At 39.8% G+C, this 18,766-nt stretch overlaps 1 protein-coding gene and 1 non-coding gene across 2 annotated transcripts; one reads left to right on the plus strand and one right to left on the minus strand.

The window, feature by feature from the left end:
* Window positions 1–1,116: 1,116 nt before the first annotated feature.
* On the minus strand, window positions 1,117–2,241 carry LOC144564429 (uncharacterized). The gene is made up of 2 exons (XM_078314027.1): window positions 2,068–2,241; window positions 1,117–1,956 (listed from the first exon to the last, which is right to left on the minus strand). Exons 1-2 carry the CDS (start codon window positions 2,239–2,241, stop codon window positions 1,117–1,119), a joined length of 1,014 nt encoding a protein of 337 aa, XP_078170153.1.
* Window positions 2,242–2,977: 736 nt separating this feature from the next.
* Window positions 2,978–3,084, plus strand: LOC144564875 (small nucleolar RNA R71). Its single transcript, XR_013514770.1, has one exon. It is a non-coding gene; the product is annotated as a small nucleolar RNA R71 (small nucleolar RNA).
* Window positions 3,085–18,766: the final 15,682 nt, after the last annotated feature.

Consider the following 18,766-nt stretch of genomic DNA (forward strand, 5'->3'; position numbering starts at 1 on the left):
TCTCGATCACCTCGATCTTCGCCTTATCCACCTCGATTCCCCTGGAGGTCACTACATGCCCCAAAACAACTCCAGTTTGGACCATGAAGTGGCATTTCTCCCAATTTAAAATCAAATGGACCTCCTCGCATCTCTGGAGAATCTTGCAAAGGTTCGTCAAAGAAGACTCAAAACTCGAACCGTACACGGAGAAGTCGTCCATGAAAATCTCCACCTCGTGCTTAATGAAATCAGAAAAGATGGCCATCATTGCTCTCTGGAAGGTCGCAGGCGCATTGCACAGACCGAAAGGCATCCTACGGTATGCGTACGTACCATATGGACAAGTGAAAGTGGTATTTTCTTGGTCCTGTGGGTGAATGGGTATCTGGAAGAACCCGGAGTATCCGTCCAGATAACAAAAGTAGGAATGATTTGCAAGCCTTTCTAAGAGTTGATCAACAAATGGCAAAGGAAAGTGATCCTTGCGGGTGGCAGCATTGAGTTTCCTGTAATCAATACACATGCGATAACCGTTCACCACACGTATTTGGATTAACTCGTTCTTCTCGTTCTTCACCACTGTTGTACCACCTTTCTTCGGCACCACGTGGACAGGACTCACCCATTGGCTGTCGGAAATTGGGTAGATGATACCTGCATCGAGAAGCTTGAAAATCTCTTTCTTCACCACTTCTCGAAGGTTTGGGTTGAGCTATCTCTGGTGTTCAATTGAGGGTTTGTGATCGTCTTCGAGGAAAATTCTGTGCGAGCAAATGGATGGACTGATTCCTTTCAGATCATTGATGGAATACCCGATTGCCCCTTTGTGAAGCTTCAGTTTGTCCAAAAGTTTGGCGGTCTGATCAGGATTCAACGCTGCATTCACAATGACTGGAAAAGATCGATCTGAGCCTAGGAATTCATATCTGAGAGTAGCTAGAAGAGGCTTCAGCTCAGGGATCACTCCTTCTGTCTGAGTGTTGATGCGGGTCGCTTCATCTTCATTCGGCTCGCACCGTCCGTCCTTCAGGTCTTCAGTCCCTTCCATGCGACTCGCGTTGGATCCATGCGGGTCGCATCCAGTCTCTCTCAGGTCAGCAGTTTTCAGATCTCTCCTAATCGAGCAGTTTCAACTTACATTTCAGACAAGAAATCAGTGTGTTCTTGCATGCTCTCCTGAATTTTCTCAATGAAGTATCCTTCTGCCAAGTCCGTTAGACATTCTTCGGTCGCATCAATGCGGAAATAGGATTCGGCGGTAGACGGGTACTTCATTTCTCGATCAATATGGAATCGCACCTTCTCTCCTCCAAAGTTCAAGGTCAGTGTTCCAAGAATGATCGGGACTTCCTTATCCTCTTCCATTTCCATGACTACAAAGTCAACAGGCTCGTAGTATTTGCCAACCTGAACTGGCACATCTTCAACTATGCCAAGTGGAAGTCTTACTAAGGAGTCAGCCAGCTGAAGTGACATCCGAGTTGGTTTAAGCTCCCCCACTCCCAATTTCTCAAAGATCGTGCGAGGCATGAGGCTCACACTCGCTCCCAAATCACAAATAGCTCTCTTGATTGTTGCCTTCCCTATAATGCAAGGAATAAAGAACTTACCTGGGTCGTCCAGTTTGGGAGGAAGCTCGCTGTTCAAAATGGCACTGCACTGCTCCGTCAGTTTCACCGTTTCAGGCCCCCCCAAGCTTCGTTTGTTAGATAGAATATCCTTCAAGAACTTGGCGTAAGTGGGCATTTGAGTTAGAGCTTCGGTGAATGGAATCGTGATGTGCAATCCTTTGATAACCTCGACAAAGTTAGCAAACTGTGCATTCAATTTGGTCTCAGCCAGTCTTCGAGGGAAGGGTACAGGTGGTCTGTACGGAGGTGGCTTCTCTGCTTTTCCTTTGTTCTGAGCCTCAGGCTTGTCTGATGCGGGTCGAACATCTGGGATGCGGGTCGCATCCAAGGTCGCTTCACTTGGCTGTGCGGGTCAACTAGCTCCTTCAGGGCCAGGGGGGTCTTCAGAGCTGGATGCGGGTCGCACGTCTGGGATGCGGGTCGCATCAGATGAGGTATGATCTGTTGGGTTGACCGGTTCTTTGTACTGGGTTCCACTTCGCAGAGTGATTGCCTTCGCCTCTCCTCTGGGGTTTGGTTCTGGTTGTGCAGGTAGCTTTTCAGGTTGGGGTTGGCTCGAGGCGACTATGTGACTCAACTGCTCAAGCAATTTGTTCTGAGTGGCTATTTGAGTCGACATGGACTGCATTTGTTACCACATGTTTTGCTTCATTTTTCCTTGCTCGTGTGTGAAGTTGGTCGCATAGGGAGGCACATATGGTTTGGAAGGGCCAGCTTGAGGTGCTCGGTTGTTCTGATTGGGGAATGAAGCGTTTTGGTAGAAGTTCCTGTTGTTGCCTCCTCCAGAAGAATTGTTCCAGTTGGTGCTAGATGAAGGATTGTTGAAGGTGTTGTTATTGTTGGTGAGGTTGGTGAAAGGGGGTCTGGGAGCATTGTTGAATGGTGCAGGGTTATTCTGATTCCACTTCCAGTTTTGTTGCTCAACAGGGTCTTTGGAGTAGGATCGGTTGAAGGGAGGTTTTGGAAAGAAGGAAGGTTCGTTGTTGATGGAGTTGACCTGCTCGATCTCCTCATCAGCTTGCACCAATGGACATTGCTCGTAAGCGTGCCTCTCATCACCACACATGACATATGCTTGCGGCTGCTGCTCGACTGCTTTCACGCTCAGCTTGTCCATCGCCCTCTGCATGGCATCCAACTTGGCGGTTAGAGCGGTGATTTGATCAACTTCGTACTTGCCTCCACCTCCAGGTCGGGTGTTGTCACGGCCAGACCACTGTTGGTTCTGCGCCATGTTGTCTATCAAGTTCATGGCCTCCAGCGGTTCTCTTGACATTAACACCCCACCTGCAACTGCGTCAACAGTAGTGCGAGTGCTCTCAGTTAGACCATCATAGAATATTTGAATCAACAACCAATCAGGAATACCATGGTGGGGACAAGTGTATTGCAATTCCTTAAACCTCTCCCATGCCTCATTGAGGGGTTCATCGGACCTTTGCCTAAAACTGGTCAGTTGGTTCCTTACCTTGGCAGTTCTTTTGTGGGGGGAAAAACCTAGTCAGAAACAATTTAGACAATTCCCTCCAATTGGTAATGGAATCCCTTGGTAATGACCCTAACCATTTCTTGGCCTTGTCCCTAAGAGTAAAAGGAAATAAAGCAAGTTTTGTGTAATCAGCTGTTGCCCCATTGGTCTTGATGGTTGTGATACATTCAAGGAAGGTTTGGAGATGAGCATGTGGATCCTCGTGATCCATGCCATTGAAGACGTTCTGCTGAACCATGTTGACAACTCCTGGGTTGAAGTTCGGTTGTTGTCCGGGAATCCTTGGTAGTCTGATCGCGCCTCGGACATCTCCGGCCCTTGGCACGTTAAACTCTCGCAAGGTCCTCGGCATGAAGACATCCATGTCGTCGTCAGACTGGTCGGTCAAGTCTTCTCTTTCTCTATCTCTGGCTTCTGCATCCCTGTCCTCCCTGCTCGGATGTTCTGACATTGTCTCTGTGGCGCGAGTCGCTTCAGAAGTGATGCGGGTCACGTCGGATATGACTCGGGTCGCGTCGACTTCGATGCTGGTCGCGTCAGCTGATGACTGAGCATGAACAGTGTCGTCTGGAGGAGTGTCGTCAAAAAGCGGTCCTCTGCTCCTCAGCTGGTAAGTCAGCTTGTATTTACCTGCAGGAGGGGGAATGAAAGCCAGTTTTTAGTAATAAGAAAGTAAAGCAAAAGAAAAGATACAAATTAAAATCTAGATTAACTAAGAAAAGCAAAAATCTAGAAAAGAATTGATAGCCGTCCCCGGCAACGGCGCCAAAAACTTGTTCGCTTACAAAGGTATGCTACAAAGTCTCAGGTACAGCTAGCTGTACCAGTTTAAACCTTGAATCAAATCTCGTCTAAGATTGCAAGTGCACAATCCTATCCGTATAGTATAATAAGGTATCCATCCTCAGGGACGGTTTAATTCGATTCTAAATTCTTACAAATCCGAGTTAGTTACTAGAAGTGAAAGGTTTGGTGTGAATTCGTTTCAATTTCTCAATTCAATAACAAAAGATTGCAAAGGAAAATAAATATTTGTTTCAGTCAAGTTTAAAAGGATGTTTCCATGGTTTCAGATTTCATCCTCAGCTTTGCCTCTCTGGACCCTCACTCAACTCGCATCATCTCTGATGCGACCCTAGTGATGCGACCCGCATGGTCTCCCATGTGACTCGCATGGCCGTCGAGTGAATGCAGCATTGCACCTGTTTCTGAGTTATTCGATTTAGCAATGTTCTACTGACCCTACCTACGGTTCCTGAGCCTCAACTCTCATTTATTAGCACCAGAAACCTAGTAAGGAATTGCAATTTCACCTTCTTAGATCTACAACTTTCAACTCTCGTTTATTCGTGTTCTATCTAAGTCAATTGATCGGTTTGCTAAAAGTATCCACCATCTCTCAATAAATGGAAATCTCACCTTTCGGTTCAATTGATCTATCTTTTCAGATTTCTAACCTACCTCATGTGCTTGATTAAATTGCAAGAAGGATCAAGTCAAGATATTAGATGAGATGCAAGAAACACTCAACAATAGACAATCAAGATTCAAACAATCAAAATCAAGCAATGGAAGAATAATACTCAATCAATTGATCACAAGAACAACTCAAATTCAAATGCAATACATACAATCAAAGCGTTAGACTGCATCAACCCTAGAAACAAAGAAAGATCTACTCAAGCATCATAAAAGAAAAGATAAGATATGAGATAAGAGATAGGATCTTCCCTCCTTCCTCTCTTTCTTGATCAATACTCCAATTCTTGAGGTTTTTAATCTTCAAATTCGGAACTCCCTCTCTGGTGGCAGGGGTGGTCTATTTATAGACTTTTCAAAACGAGTCTTTTGATTCTGGGCCCTTATTGGGCCTTTGTTGTCTGCTCTGGAAACTCGCGATGCGACCCGCATCACCACTGCAGTTCTTGAAACCTCTCCCACGCCTCGCTCATGGTCTCATCTCTTTTTTGTCAGAAATTGTTGATTTGATGGCGCAAGGAGTTTGTTTTGGATGGTGGAAAGAACTTGTTGAGGAAAGCATTCGCCACCTTAGGCCAAGTATTCATGTTCTCGGGCCGTTGTCCCCTTATCCAACCTTTAGCCTTATCTGCAAGAGAAAAAGTGAAAGCCATTACTTTAAGATCTTCAGGAGAGACAGTTTGTACCTTAATTGTACTGCAGATTTCTTCAAAATTGGCTAAGTGTTGTGTGGCATCTTCGTGAGGTAGGCCGTGGAACAAGTTACGCTGCACCATGCTAACCCATGCAGGCGGAATTTGGTATTCTTCAGCATTGATAGTAGGTGTCGTATAGCCAAGGTGGATTTCCTCAGCCCTAGGTGCCGTAAAGTCTCTCAAAGGGCAGTTGGCATCGGCTACTTCATTGTTTTCTCTTTCGAGAGCGGCAGCTCGCAAACATTGAAGTTCATTGGCCATCCTATCACTTTCCCTCTGGAGATTTTCGAACCGAATATCTTCATTTCCGGTCGACATGTCTAACTGGCGTGGATTTAAATGCAAGAAAGGTCCTCTTGTTGGGTGTTTGTTTCTTCTCTGGTAGAAGAGATGGGTTGACCCTCGCCTAGAAAACCACTCAACCAAATCTGTGACGTTCGGGGTTGGAGGTTCCTCTGCCATATTTCAACCTAAAAATGAGAGAGAAAGAAGAACAAAAGAAAATTAAAAACAATTACTAACTAAATTACTTAGGTCTAAAATAATATTCTCCGTTGTCCCCGGCAACAGCGCCAAAAACTTGATGTAGATTATTGCAATACAAGTAATAAATCCTAGTTGATACTCAATTCGGTTGCAAGTGTACAACCTTGTCAAGTAGTACTTAGGGATCCTCTCCACAGTGACAAGTTGGAATATTAACTCTAACCTAACAATTTAATTTAGTAAAAGAAAGTAAAAAGGTTTTGTGTTTGTTCAAGTGGTTTGGTTTCGATTAAAATGAATTAAACTAAAGTCTTTAAAGCAAAATCTAATTTTTATCAAGTATGAGAAATTAGGGTTTCTTAGGGTTCCTCTCCACTAATGTCATGACTAATTGGTTTATTAAATTTGTTCTTTTAATTATGAAGGCACGGTTGATTGTTGTAGGTACAAAGTGATATCTCTATATTAATACCATCTTTAAATTAGAATAAACGTCACCTCTCGGTACTTGGCTACCCTAATATAAAGTCATTAAGTTCTTACTGTCCCAATTGATCTAGAAAACCATCTTTCACCTCTCGGTACTTGGCACAATTTTCTAAACTATTAGGTAAAACCCGTATACGACAAGCATCACCTCTCGGTACTTAGCCTATAAAATACCCTATTCCTTATGGTCTGGACCTAATATTCAATTTCTCAATTGCAAATACCAAATCCTAGGGTTTCATGTGATTTCGATTAAGTCCTCACAATCAATTAAAATAAAGAATAGATCATAACAAAAGTTTCAAGTACAGCCCTAATCAACCCTAGAAAAGCCCCTAGCCAGTCATGGCTAAGACACAAATGAAATCAAAAAGAGGAAAAGAGTTCCAAAGGAAAGAAAATAATAAAACCGATTGATCAATGATCTCTTCTTCCTTCTTCTCTCTTCTAGCTTTTCCTTGCTCTTCCTTGTTTAATCCTAGAAATTATGCATAAAAAAACATACTCAATCAGTTCTACAGGTCCCTATTTATACCTAACTGAAAAACCTAGAAATAACCAACCAAAATTAGCAAATTTGGGCTCTGAACCGACTTAATTGCGGGCCGCAATACATTCATTGCGGGCCGCAATGCATGGAGGAAGTTAACAGATTTCAGCGAAAAATTTTGAAGGTCATTGCGGGCCGCAACCATCCCATTAAGGGCCGCAATGCATGTGCTGAAATCTTCTGGCTTGCTTGGTTCTGGCTTGCTTGGTTCTGGCTTGCTTGGTTGCGGACCGCAAAAGGTTCTCTTCCGGGCCGCAATGCATGTGGCAGAAGCTCCATTCTTGGTGCTAACTCACCTGTTTTGCTTCGTTTAGCTCCAAACACTTGATTACCTGTAGAACAAATATAACTAGGGCAGTAACTTGAACTTTTGGACATTTCTAACCTAATTAAACCTAATCTAATCAAAACTCGGCTTATTTTTCGTACCCAACCCTAGGTTTCAATAGATATAAATTTGGCTTATCAGCATGCTACTTGGATTTTGTGTTGAATGCTTTGTTTTTACCTTGTTGAGTAGTATTTTTATTGCTTTATTTGTGCTTGTTTGAATTGATTAGTCATCTCGTTAGATGAATGCGCACATCTAAGTGTTAGGAGCCAAGTCTATGATATTTAATCCAACCGAATAAAGTATATGAAGTAGGGTGAAACCAAGGAGTACCCAAAAGGTGAAACTTTCCTTGAGGCGAAAGTCCTTGGATACTTTTAGTAAACCAATAAGTAACTTGGATAAATTAGGCCAAAATGCGAAAGTGGAGGTTTAACGCATCTAAGAGGGAAGTATTTGAGTCTGGTAATCGGGTACTAAGCCAAAATGCGAAAGTTGAGGTTAGGTATCTAGATCTGGTCGATAGAAACCCTAAACATTAGCATCAACACAGAAAACAGTAGCTGCAGCATTAACTCGGGGTCCTCTACGGACCGTACAGGAATCCGTAGGGGCCGTATGCCTCAGGGCTGAACAGAAATGAAATCTGAACCCTGAAAATGCCTTTTTATCAATTGAAAACAACTTTAATTCTATTTATTGTCTTTTAAACTTGTCATAAATCATTAGAATTGATAGAACCAAATCAAACCAATTTCTCTCACTTCTAGAATCTCAAGTAATTCTAAGGCGAGTCCGGTTATTTTCTTCCGTCCCTGTGGATCGATACCTGAGATACTCATCGATAGGATAGTACACTTGCTATATGATTTGACAGAGTATAACAAAGGTTTAAAAGGTATAGCTTGCTATACTGAAACTTTGTAGCATATATTCTGTGCGAACACACATACTAACCTAATAACGGTTAATTAGTGTTCCTGCTAATTATCTCGGTTAGTGACTTCTTATGAATATATATCATCTTTATTATGTAGTTTCACAATTCCAGTCATGAACTCGAAATGATCCATATTTCAATAATATTCAAGGCAACAAAATGATATATAATTAAACATTCAATTCATGAACAAAGCTTTATGATAAATTATCGTATTATTGACTTCTAGATTATTACAAACTAACAATCTCCCACTTAAGCTAGGAGCCAATCATTGTAGGCTCTACTTATACAAATCTCTAGTTTTCTAAAATCTCGTGCTTTATGAGTGGATCAGCTGTGTTGCTGACTGTGTCAACTCTACATATCTTTACATCACCTCTATTTACGATCTCTCGTATCAGGTGATAACGGTGTAGAACATGCTTGGATTTCGAGTGCGATCTCGGTTCCTTGGCCTGAGCTATAGCTCCATTGTTGTCACAGTAGAGGTTCACAAGGCCTTGAACACTGGGAACCACTCCAAGTTCGCTAAGGAACTTCATGATCCAGAAACCCTCTTTAGCTGCCTCGGATGCAGCTATGTACTCTGCTTCGGTGGTTGAGTCTGCTGTAGTCTCTTGCTTTGAACTCTTCCAGCTCACAGCACCACCGTTGAGTATAAATACATACCCAGACTGTGATCTTGGGTCATCACGATCAGTTTGGAAACTGGCGTCAGTGTAACCATTTATCACAAGCTCGGAATCACCACCGTAGACGAGAAACATATCCTTAGTTCTTCTCAAGTACTTAAGGATATTCTTTGCAGAAATCCAGTGCTCCATGCCTGGATTAGCCTGATATCTACTCGTCACACTCAAAGCGTACGAGACATCAGGGCGAGTGCACAACATGGCGTACATGATAGAGCCAATAGCCGAAGCGTATGGTACTTTACTCATATTGCTTCGCTCATCAGTTGTCGAAGGACACTGAGTCTTGCTTAGCTGAACACCATGTGACATTGGAAGGAATCCTCTCTTAGAATCCTGCATGCTGAACCGATTCAGCACTTTGTCAATGTACGTGCTTTGACTTAAACCTATAAGTCCATTTGATCTATCTCGGTAGATCTTTATGCCTAGTATGTAGACAGCCTCGCCCAAGTCCTTCATTGACCCGTTTCAAACAAAATAAGATTGAGGGTGGTATCTAACATGCAAGATAATTCAGTTTCAATTCACCACATCAAATTATGCATATCAATATGCATAAACCATCCATATAAAACATTTCAATTCATGCAATCCAAGCAATTCAATACAACTTGTCAAGGATCCAAGATATCCAATTGGTCATATTCAAACAATTTTGCAATTTTGCAATATAGCCCCTAACAAGTTAGCAATTCATACATCACATTTAAAAACATCTACATCTCATACATATCCACACCAAATTTCCAATAACGCAATTCAAACAATTCATGCAAACATCTCATACATTTAAAAACATCTACATCTCATACATAATCTACACCGAGAATCTGTTTGAAACCTTTCGCTACTAGCCGTGCTTTGTATATGGTCATCTTACCATCCATGTCTGTTTTTATTTTGAAAACCCACTTGTTAGCTATGGGTTTTACCCCATCAGGTGGTACAACTAGGTTCCAGACCGTGTTGTCATACATGGACTGTATTTCGGATCTCATGGCCTCCAGCCATTTATCAGAGTCGGGCACAATGTCCTTTAGACGGTATATACCGAATGAACTTGCCATCATATTTCATTTTCTTCTTTATTCCATTTATTTGAGTTGATGTGCGATGCAAGCGACTATGCAGTTGGGGCAGTTCTTGGGCAACGGAAGGACAAGAAGCCGTGTGCTATCTATTATGCTAGCAAGGTGCTGGATCCAGCCTAAATGAACTACACCACTACCGAGAAGGAGTTTCTCGCCATTGTTTTCGGCCTTGACAAATTCAGATCATACTTGGTGGGCTCGAAGATAGTGGTCTACACAGATCATGCTGCACTTAGGTACCTTTTGACTAAAAAAGATGCAAAACCAAGACTAATTAGATGGATTCTTATTTTGCAGGAGTTTGATCTTGAAATAAGAGATAAGAAAGGAGTCGAGAACTCTGTGGCGGACCATCTGTCCCGGCTCCATTGGGAGGAGGATGTTACACTTAGGGGCACCTCTAATTGCTCAAAAACTAAAATTTAAATTGCAATTGAAAGTAAAGAGATGAGTTTAGAGAAATTTGACACGCGGGGTGATAACGGAGTTCGGCAAAACAAAGGCCTACGTCTCCGGGGCTTCGCAACCTTGTGAGGTGCGTCTTTCTATTACCCAATACGAAAGGATTACAACTTGTGAACCGTTGAGCCCTTACACACCAAGCGGGAAGTCAAACGGCCAACTCAAAGAGATGAGAACAAGGTCTCGATTGTCTAGGAACACAAGAGAAACACTCAATAGATCACTCTAACCAAATCTATATCAAGTTTAGTGAAGTAGGTTAGAGGTTGCTTGAGGGATTTTGAAGTTTTAAGCTCTCACCACAATGAAGTAGGCTAAACTCTCAGAAAATCGCTTTTAAAATGATTAGGGTCGGCTGAGATGATTTGGGAAGAGATCTCATCACTCTATTTATAGTGTCAGCTCAAAAATGAGCTATTTGACATAAAACGTTACCAGCGTTTTATAAAACGTTACAACGTTTTAACCTGTAAAAACTTGATCAAAATAGAAGTTATTTGAAGCTTAAATATACTTAAAACGTTACAACGTTTCTAGTTGGTACTGAACAACTGTGCCTCAGTAGTTTTGTAGCTGTTAAACGTTACAACGTTTGTATAACGTTATGACGTTTGTAAAACGTCACAACGTTTGTATAACGTTATAACGCTGTAACATAGTTTCTTCTTTTGATCAGTTTATTGTTTCAGACCAATGTAAAATGTTACAATGCTTTGAAAAACGTTACCAACGTTTTATCCCATTTTAATCAACCTCACACATACTTTACCAAGTTTCTGATTTTACAATTTGTATTCTTGATAAAAGTCTTCGTGATTTCTTCAGTCCAAGCATATTATACTGCAGTTCTTACTCTTCTTGGACCTACATATTCTCAAAATAGAAGAAATCGTAAAATTCAATAATTGTATGTTTTTGCAAATTAGTCAAATAGACGTAAAAGATTATTGTACGAACAACAATCTCCCCCTTTTGGCGATTTGCAAAAACATACAATGTGAGTAAGTGCATAAATCGAAATCGAAAATTTTCAAAAATTAGTTAATCCAATTTTGATTTTGCATGTCAAGCCATTTGTACCAATTTCTCCCCCTTTTGGAAATCGACGAAAGGGTGAAAAATTAGCACTAATTTAAAGTGCTCCCCCTCAAATTATGCACTCCCCCTCAATTTAGCAATATAATAGCGATAACTTTCAAACAAAATAAGATTGAGGGTGGTATCTAACATGCAAGATAATTCAGTTTCAATTCACCACATCAAATTATGCATATCAATATGCATAAACCATGCATATAAAACATTTCAATTCATGCAATCCAAGCAATTCAATACAACTTGTCAAGGCTCCAAGATATCCAATTGGACATATTCAAACAATTTTGCAATTTTACAATATAGCCCCTAACAAGTTAGCAATTCATACATCACATTTAAAAACATCTACATCTCATACATATCCACACCAAATTTCCAATAACGCAATTCAAACAATTCATGCAAACATCTCATACATTTAAAGACATCTACATCTCATACATAATCTACACCGAGAATCTGTTTGAAACCTTTCGCTACTAGCCGTGCTTTGTATATGGTCATCTTACCATCCATGTCTGTTTTTATTTTGAAAACCCACTTGTTAGCTATGGGTTTTACCCCATCAGGTGGTACAACTAGGTTCCAGACCGTGTTGTCATACATGGACTGTATTTCGGATCTCATGGCCTCCAGCCATTTATCAGAGTCGGGCACAATGTCCTTTAGACGGTATATACCGAATGAACTTGGCATCAGATTTCAGTTTCTTCTTTATTCCATTTATTTGAGTTGATGTGCGATGCAAGCGACTGTGCAGTTGGGGCAGTTCTTGGGCAGCGGAAGGACAAGAAGTCGTGTGCTATCTATTATGCTAGCAAGGTGCTGGATCCAGCCTAAATGAACTACACCACTACCGAGAAGGAGTTTCTCGCCATTGTTTTCGGCCTTGACAAATTCAGATCATACTTGGTGGGCTCGAAGATAGTGGTCTACACAGATCATGCTGCACTTAGGTACCTTTTGACTAAAAAAGATGCAAAACCAAGACTAATTAGATGGATTCTTATTTTGCAGGAGTTTGATCTTGAAATAAGAGATAAGAAAGGAGTCGAGAACTCTGTGGCGGACCATCTGTCCCGGCTCCATTGGGAGGAGGATGTTACACTTAGGGGCACCTCTAATTGCTCAAAAACTAAAATTTAAATTGCAATTGAAAGTAAAGAGATGAGTTTAGAGAAATTTGACACGCGGGGTGATAACGGAGTTCGGCAAAACAAAGGCCTACGTCTCCGGGGCTTCGCAACCTTGTGAGGTGCGTCTTTCTATTACCCAATACGAAAGGATTACAACTTGTGAACCGTTGAGCCCTTACACACCAAGCGGGAAGTCAAACGGCCAACTCAAAGAGATGAGAACAAGGTCTCGATTGTCTAGGAACACAAGAGAAACACTCAATAGATCACTCTAACCAAATCTATATCAAGTTTAGTGAAGTAGGTTAGAGGTTGCTTGCGGGATTTTGAAGTTTTAAGCTCTCACCACAATGAAGTAGGCTAAACTCTCAGAAAATCGCTTTTAAAATGATTAGGGTCGGCTGAGATGATTTGGGAAGAGATCTCATCACTCTATTTATAGTGTCAGCTCAAAAATGAGCTATTTGACATAAAACATTACCAGCGTTTTATAAAACGTTACAACGTTTTAACCTGTAAAAACTTGATCAAAATAGAAGTTATTTGAAGCTTAAATATACTTAAAACGTTACAACGTTTCTAGTTGGTACTGAACAACTGTGCTTCAGTAGTTCTGTAGCTGTTAAACGTTACAACGTTTGTATAACGTTATGACGTTTGTAAAACGTCACAACGTTTGTATAACGTTATAACGCTGTAACATAGTTTCTTCTTTTGATCAGTTTATTGTTTCAGACCAATGTAAAATGTTACAATGCTTTGAAAAACGTTACCAACGTTTTATCCCATTTTAATCAACCTCACACATACTTTACCAAGTTTCTGATTTTACAATTTGTATTCTTGATAAAAGTCTTCGTGATTTCTTCAGTCCAAGCATATTATACTGCAGTTCTTACTCTTCTTGGACCTACATATTCTCAAAATAGAAGAAATCGTAAAATTCAATAATTGTATGTTTTTGCAAATTAGTCAAATAGACGTAAAAGATTATTGTACGAACAACAATCTCCCCCTTTTGGCGATTTGCAAAAACATACAATGTGAGTAAGTGCATAAATCGAAATCGAAAATTTTCAAAAATTAGTTAATCCAATTTTGATTTTGCATGTCAAGCCATTTGTACCAATTTCTCCCCCTTTTGGAAATCGACGAAAGGGTGAAAAATTAGCACTAATTTAAAGTGCTCCCCCTCAAATTATGCACTCCCCCTCAATTTAGCAATATAATAGCGATAACTTTCAAACAAAATAAGATTGAGGGTGGTATCTAACATGCAAGATAATTCAGTTTCAATTCACCACATCAAATTATGCATATCAATATGCATAAACCATGCATATAAAACATTTCAATTCATGCAATCCAAGCAATTCAATACAACTTGTCAAGGCTCCAAGATATGCAATTGGACATATTCAAACAATTTTGGAATTTTGCAATATAGCCCCTAACAAGTTAGCAATTCATACATCACATTTAAAAACATCTACATCTCATACATATCCACACCAAATTTCCAATAACGCAATTCAAACAATTCATGCAAACATCTCATACATTTAAAAACATCTACATCTCATACATAATCTACACCGAGAATCTGTTTGAAACCTTTCGCTACTAGCCGTGCTTTGTATATGGTCATCTTACCATCCATGTCTGTTTTTATTTTGAAAACCCACTTGTTAGCTATGGGTTTTACCCCATCAGGTGGTACAACTAGGTTCCAGACCGTGTTGTCATACATGGACTGTATTTCGGATCTCATGGCCTCCAGCCATTTATCAGAGTCGGGCACAATGTCCTTTAGACAGTATATACCGAATGAACTTGGCATCATATTTCATTTTCTTCTTTATTCCATTTATTTGAGTTGATGTGCGATGCAAGCGACTAAGCAGTTGGGGCAGTTCTTGGGCAGCGGAAGGACAAGAAGTCGTGTGCTATCTATTATGCTAGCAAGGTGCTGGATCCAGCCTAAATGAACTACACCACTACCGAGAAGGAGTTTCTCGCCATTGTTTTCGGCCTTGACAAATTCAGATCATACTTGGTGGGCTCGAAGATAGTGGTCTACACAGATCATGCTGCACTTAGGTACCTTTTGACTAAAAAAGATGCAAAACCAAGACTAATTAGATGGATTCTTATTTTGCAGGAGTTTGATCTTGAAATAAGAGATAAGAAAGGAGTCGAGAACTCTGTGGCGGACCATCTGTCCCGGCTCCATTGGGAGGAGGATGTTACACTTAGGGGCACCTCTAATTGCTCAAAAACTAAAATTTAAATTGCAATTGAAAGTAAAGAGATGAGTTTAGAGAAATTTGACACGCGGGGTGATAACAGAGTTCGGCAAAACAAAGGCCTACGTCTCCGGGGCTTCGCAACCTTGTGAGGTGCGTCTTTCTATTACCCAATACGAAAGGATTACAACTTGTGAACCGTTGAGCCCTTACACACCAAGCGGGAAGTCAAACGGCCAACTCAAAGAGATGAGAACAAGGTCTCGATTGTCTAGGAACACAAGAGAAACACTCAATAGATCACTCTAACCAAACCTATATCAAGTTTAGTGAAGTGGGTTAGAGGTTGCTTGAGGGATTTTGAAGTTTTAAGCTCTCACCACAATGAAGTAGGCTAAACTCTCAGAAAATCGCTTTTAAAATGATTAGGGTCGGCTGAGATGATTTGGGAAGAGATCTCATCACTCTATTTATAGTGTCAGCTCAAAAATGAGCTATTTGACATAAAACGTTACCAGCGTTTTATAAAACGTTACAACGTTTTAACCTGTAAAAACTTGATCAAAATAGAAGTTATTTGAAGCTTAAATATACTTAAAACGTTACAACGTTTCTAGTTGGTACTGAACAACTGTGCTTCAGTAGTTCTGTAGCTGTTAAACGTTACAACGTTTGTATAACGTTATGACGTTTGTAAAACGTCACAACGTTTGTATAACGTTATAACGCTGTAACATAGTTTCTTCTTTTGATCAGTTTATTGTTTCAGACCAATGTAAAATGTTACAATGCTTTGAAAAACGTTACCAACGTTTTATCCCATTTTAATCAACCTCACACATACTTTACCAAGTTTCTGATTTTACAATTTGTATTCTTGATAAAAGTCTTCGTGATTTCTTCAGTCCAAGCATATTATACTGCAGTTCTTACTCTTCTTGGACCTACATATTCTCAAAATAGAAGAAATCGTAAAATTCAATAATTGTATGTTTTTGCAAATTAGTCAAATAGACGTAAAAGATTATTGGACGAACAACAATCTCCCCCTTTTGGCGATTTGCAAAAACATACAATGTGAGTAAGTGCATAAATCGAAATCGAAAATTTTCAAAAATTAGTTAATCCAATTTTGATTTTGCATGTCAAGCCATTTGTACCAATTTCTCCCCCTTTTGGAAATCGACGAAAGGGTGAAAAATTAGCACTAATTTAAAGTGCTCCCCCTCAAATTATGCACTCCCCCTCAATTTAGCAATATAATAGCGATAACTTTCAAACAAAATAAGATTGAGGGTGGTATCTAACATGCAAGATAATTCAGTTTCAATTCACCACATCAAATTATGCATATCAATATGCATAAACCATGCATATAAAACATTTCAATTCATGCAATCCAAGCAATTCAATACAACTTGTCAAGGCTCCAAGATATGCAATTGGACATATTCAAACAATTTTGGAATTTTGCAATATAGCCCCTAACAAGTTAGCAATTCATACATCACATTTAAAAACATCTACATCTCATACATATCCACACCAAATTTCCAATAACGCAATTCAAACAATTCATGCAAACATCTCATACATTTAAAAACATCTACATCTCATACAAAATCTACACCGAGAATCTGTTTGAAACCTTTCGCTACTAGTCGTGCTTTGTATATGGTCATCTTACCATCCATGTCTGTTTTTATTTTGAAAACCCACTTGTTAGCTATGGGTTTTACCCCATCAGGTGGTACAACTAGGTTCCAGACCGTGTTGTCATACATGGACTGTATTTCGGATCTCATGGCCTCCAGCCATTTATCAGAGTCGGGCACAATGTCCTTTAGACAGTATATACCGAATGAACTTGGCATCATATTTCATTTTCTTCTTTATTCCATTTATTTGAGTTGATGTGCGATGCAAGCGACTAAGCAGTTGGGGCAGTTCTTGGGCAGCGGAAGGACAAGAAGTCGTGTGCTATCTATTATGCTAGCAAGGTGCTGGATCCAGCCTAAATGAACTACACCACTACCGAGAAGGAGTTTCTCGCCATTGTTTTCGGCCTTGACAAATTCAGATCATACTTGGTGGGCTCGAAGATAGTGGTCTACACAGATCATGCTGCACTTAGGTACCTTTTGACTAAAAAAGATGCAAAACCAAGACTAATTAGATGGATTCTTATTTTGCAGGAGTTTGATCTTGAAATAAGAGATAAGAAAGGAGTCGAGAACTCTGTGGCGGACCATCTGTCCCGGCTCCATTGGGAGGAGGATGTTACACTTAGGGGCACCTCTAATTGCTCAAAAACTAAAATTTAAATTGCAATTGAAAGTAAAGAGATGAGTTTAGAGAAATTTGACACGCGGGGTGATAACAGAGTTCGGCAAAACAAAGGCCTACGTCTCCGGGGCTTCGCAACCTTGTGAGGTGCGTCTTTCTATTACCCAATACGAAAGGATTACAACTTGTGAACCGTTGAGCCCTTACACACCAAGCGGGAAGTCAAACGGCCAACTCAAAGAGATGAGAACAAGGTCTCGATTGTCTAGGAACACAAGAGAAACACTCAATAGATCACTCTAACCAAACCTATATCAAGTTTAGTGAAGTGGGTTAGAGGTTGCTTGAGGGATTTTGAAGTTTTAAGCTCTCACCACAATGAAGTAGGCTAAACTCTCAGAAAATCGCTTTTAAAATGATTAGGGTCGGCTGAGATGATTTGGGAAGAGATCTCATCACTCTATTTATAGTGTCAGCTCAAAAATGAGCTATTTGACATAAAACGTTACCAGCGTTTTATAAAACGTTACAACGTTTTAACCTGTAAAAACTTGATCAAAATAGAAGTTATTTGAAGCTTAAATATACTTAAAACGTTACAACGTTTCTAGTTGGTACTGAACAACTGTGCTTCAGTAGTTCTGTAGCTGTTAAACGTTACAACGTTTGTATAACGTTATGACGTTTGTAAAACGTCACAACGTTTGTATAACGTTATAACGCTGTAACATAGTTTCTTCTTTTGATCAGTTTATTGTTTCAGACCAATGTAAAATGTTACAATGCTTTGAAAAACGTTACCAACGTTTTATCCCATTTTAATCAACCTCACACATACTTTACCAAGTTTCTGATTTTACAATTTGTATTCTTGATAAAAGTCTTCGTGATTTCTTCAGTCCAAGCATATTATACTGCAGTTCTTACTCTTCTTGGACCTACATATTCTCAAAATAGAAGAAATCGTAAAATTCAATAATTGTATGTTTTTGCAAATTAGTCAAATAGACGTAAAAGATTATTGTACGAACAACAATCTCCCCCTTTTGGCGATTTGCAAAAACATACAATGTGAGTAAGTGCATAAATCGAAATCGAAAATTTTCAAAAATTAGTTAATCCAATTTTGATTTTGCATGTCAAGCCATTTGTACCAATTTCTCCCCCTTTTGGAAATCGACGAAAGGGTGAAAAATTAGCACTAATTTAAAGTGCTCCCCCTCAAATTATGCACTCCCCCTCAATTTAGCAATATAATAGCGATAACTTTCAAACAAAATAAGATTGAGGGTGGTATCTAACATGCAAGATAATTCAGTTTCAATTCACCACATCAAATTATGCATATCAATATGCATAAACCATGCATATAAAACATTTCAATTCATGCAATCCAAGCAATTCAATACAACTTGTCAAGGCTCCAAGATATGCAATTGGACATATTCAAACAATTTTGGAATTTTGCAATATAGCCCCTAACAAGTTAGCAATTCATACATCACATTTAAAAACATCTACATCTCATACATATCCACACCAAATTTCTAATAACGCAATTCAAACAATTCATGCAAACATCTCATACATTTAAAGACATCTACATCTCATACATAATCTACACCGAGAATCTGTTTGAAACCTTTCGCTACTAGCCGTGCTTTGTATATGGTCATC

The sequence above is a fragment of the Carex rostrata genome, chromosome 13 (genome assembly GCF_964058835.1).
Source record: "Carex rostrata chromosome 13, lpCarRost1.2, whole genome shotgun sequence".
Lineage (NCBI taxonomy): Eukaryota > Viridiplantae > Streptophyta > Magnoliopsida > Poales > Cyperaceae > Carex > Carex rostrata.

What these genes read in the sequence shown, in the direction of transcription:
- LOC144564429 (XM_078314027.1), bottom strand. Translation starts at nt 2,241, where the DNA reads ATGCAGTCCATGTCGACTCAAATAGCCACTCAGAACAAATTGCTTGAG. An exon ending in GAACCCAGTACAAAGAACCG is followed by an intron (nt 1,957 to 2,067) that starts GTCAACCCAACA and finishes TGACCCGCACAG; the next exon opens with CCAAGTGAAGCGACCTTGGA.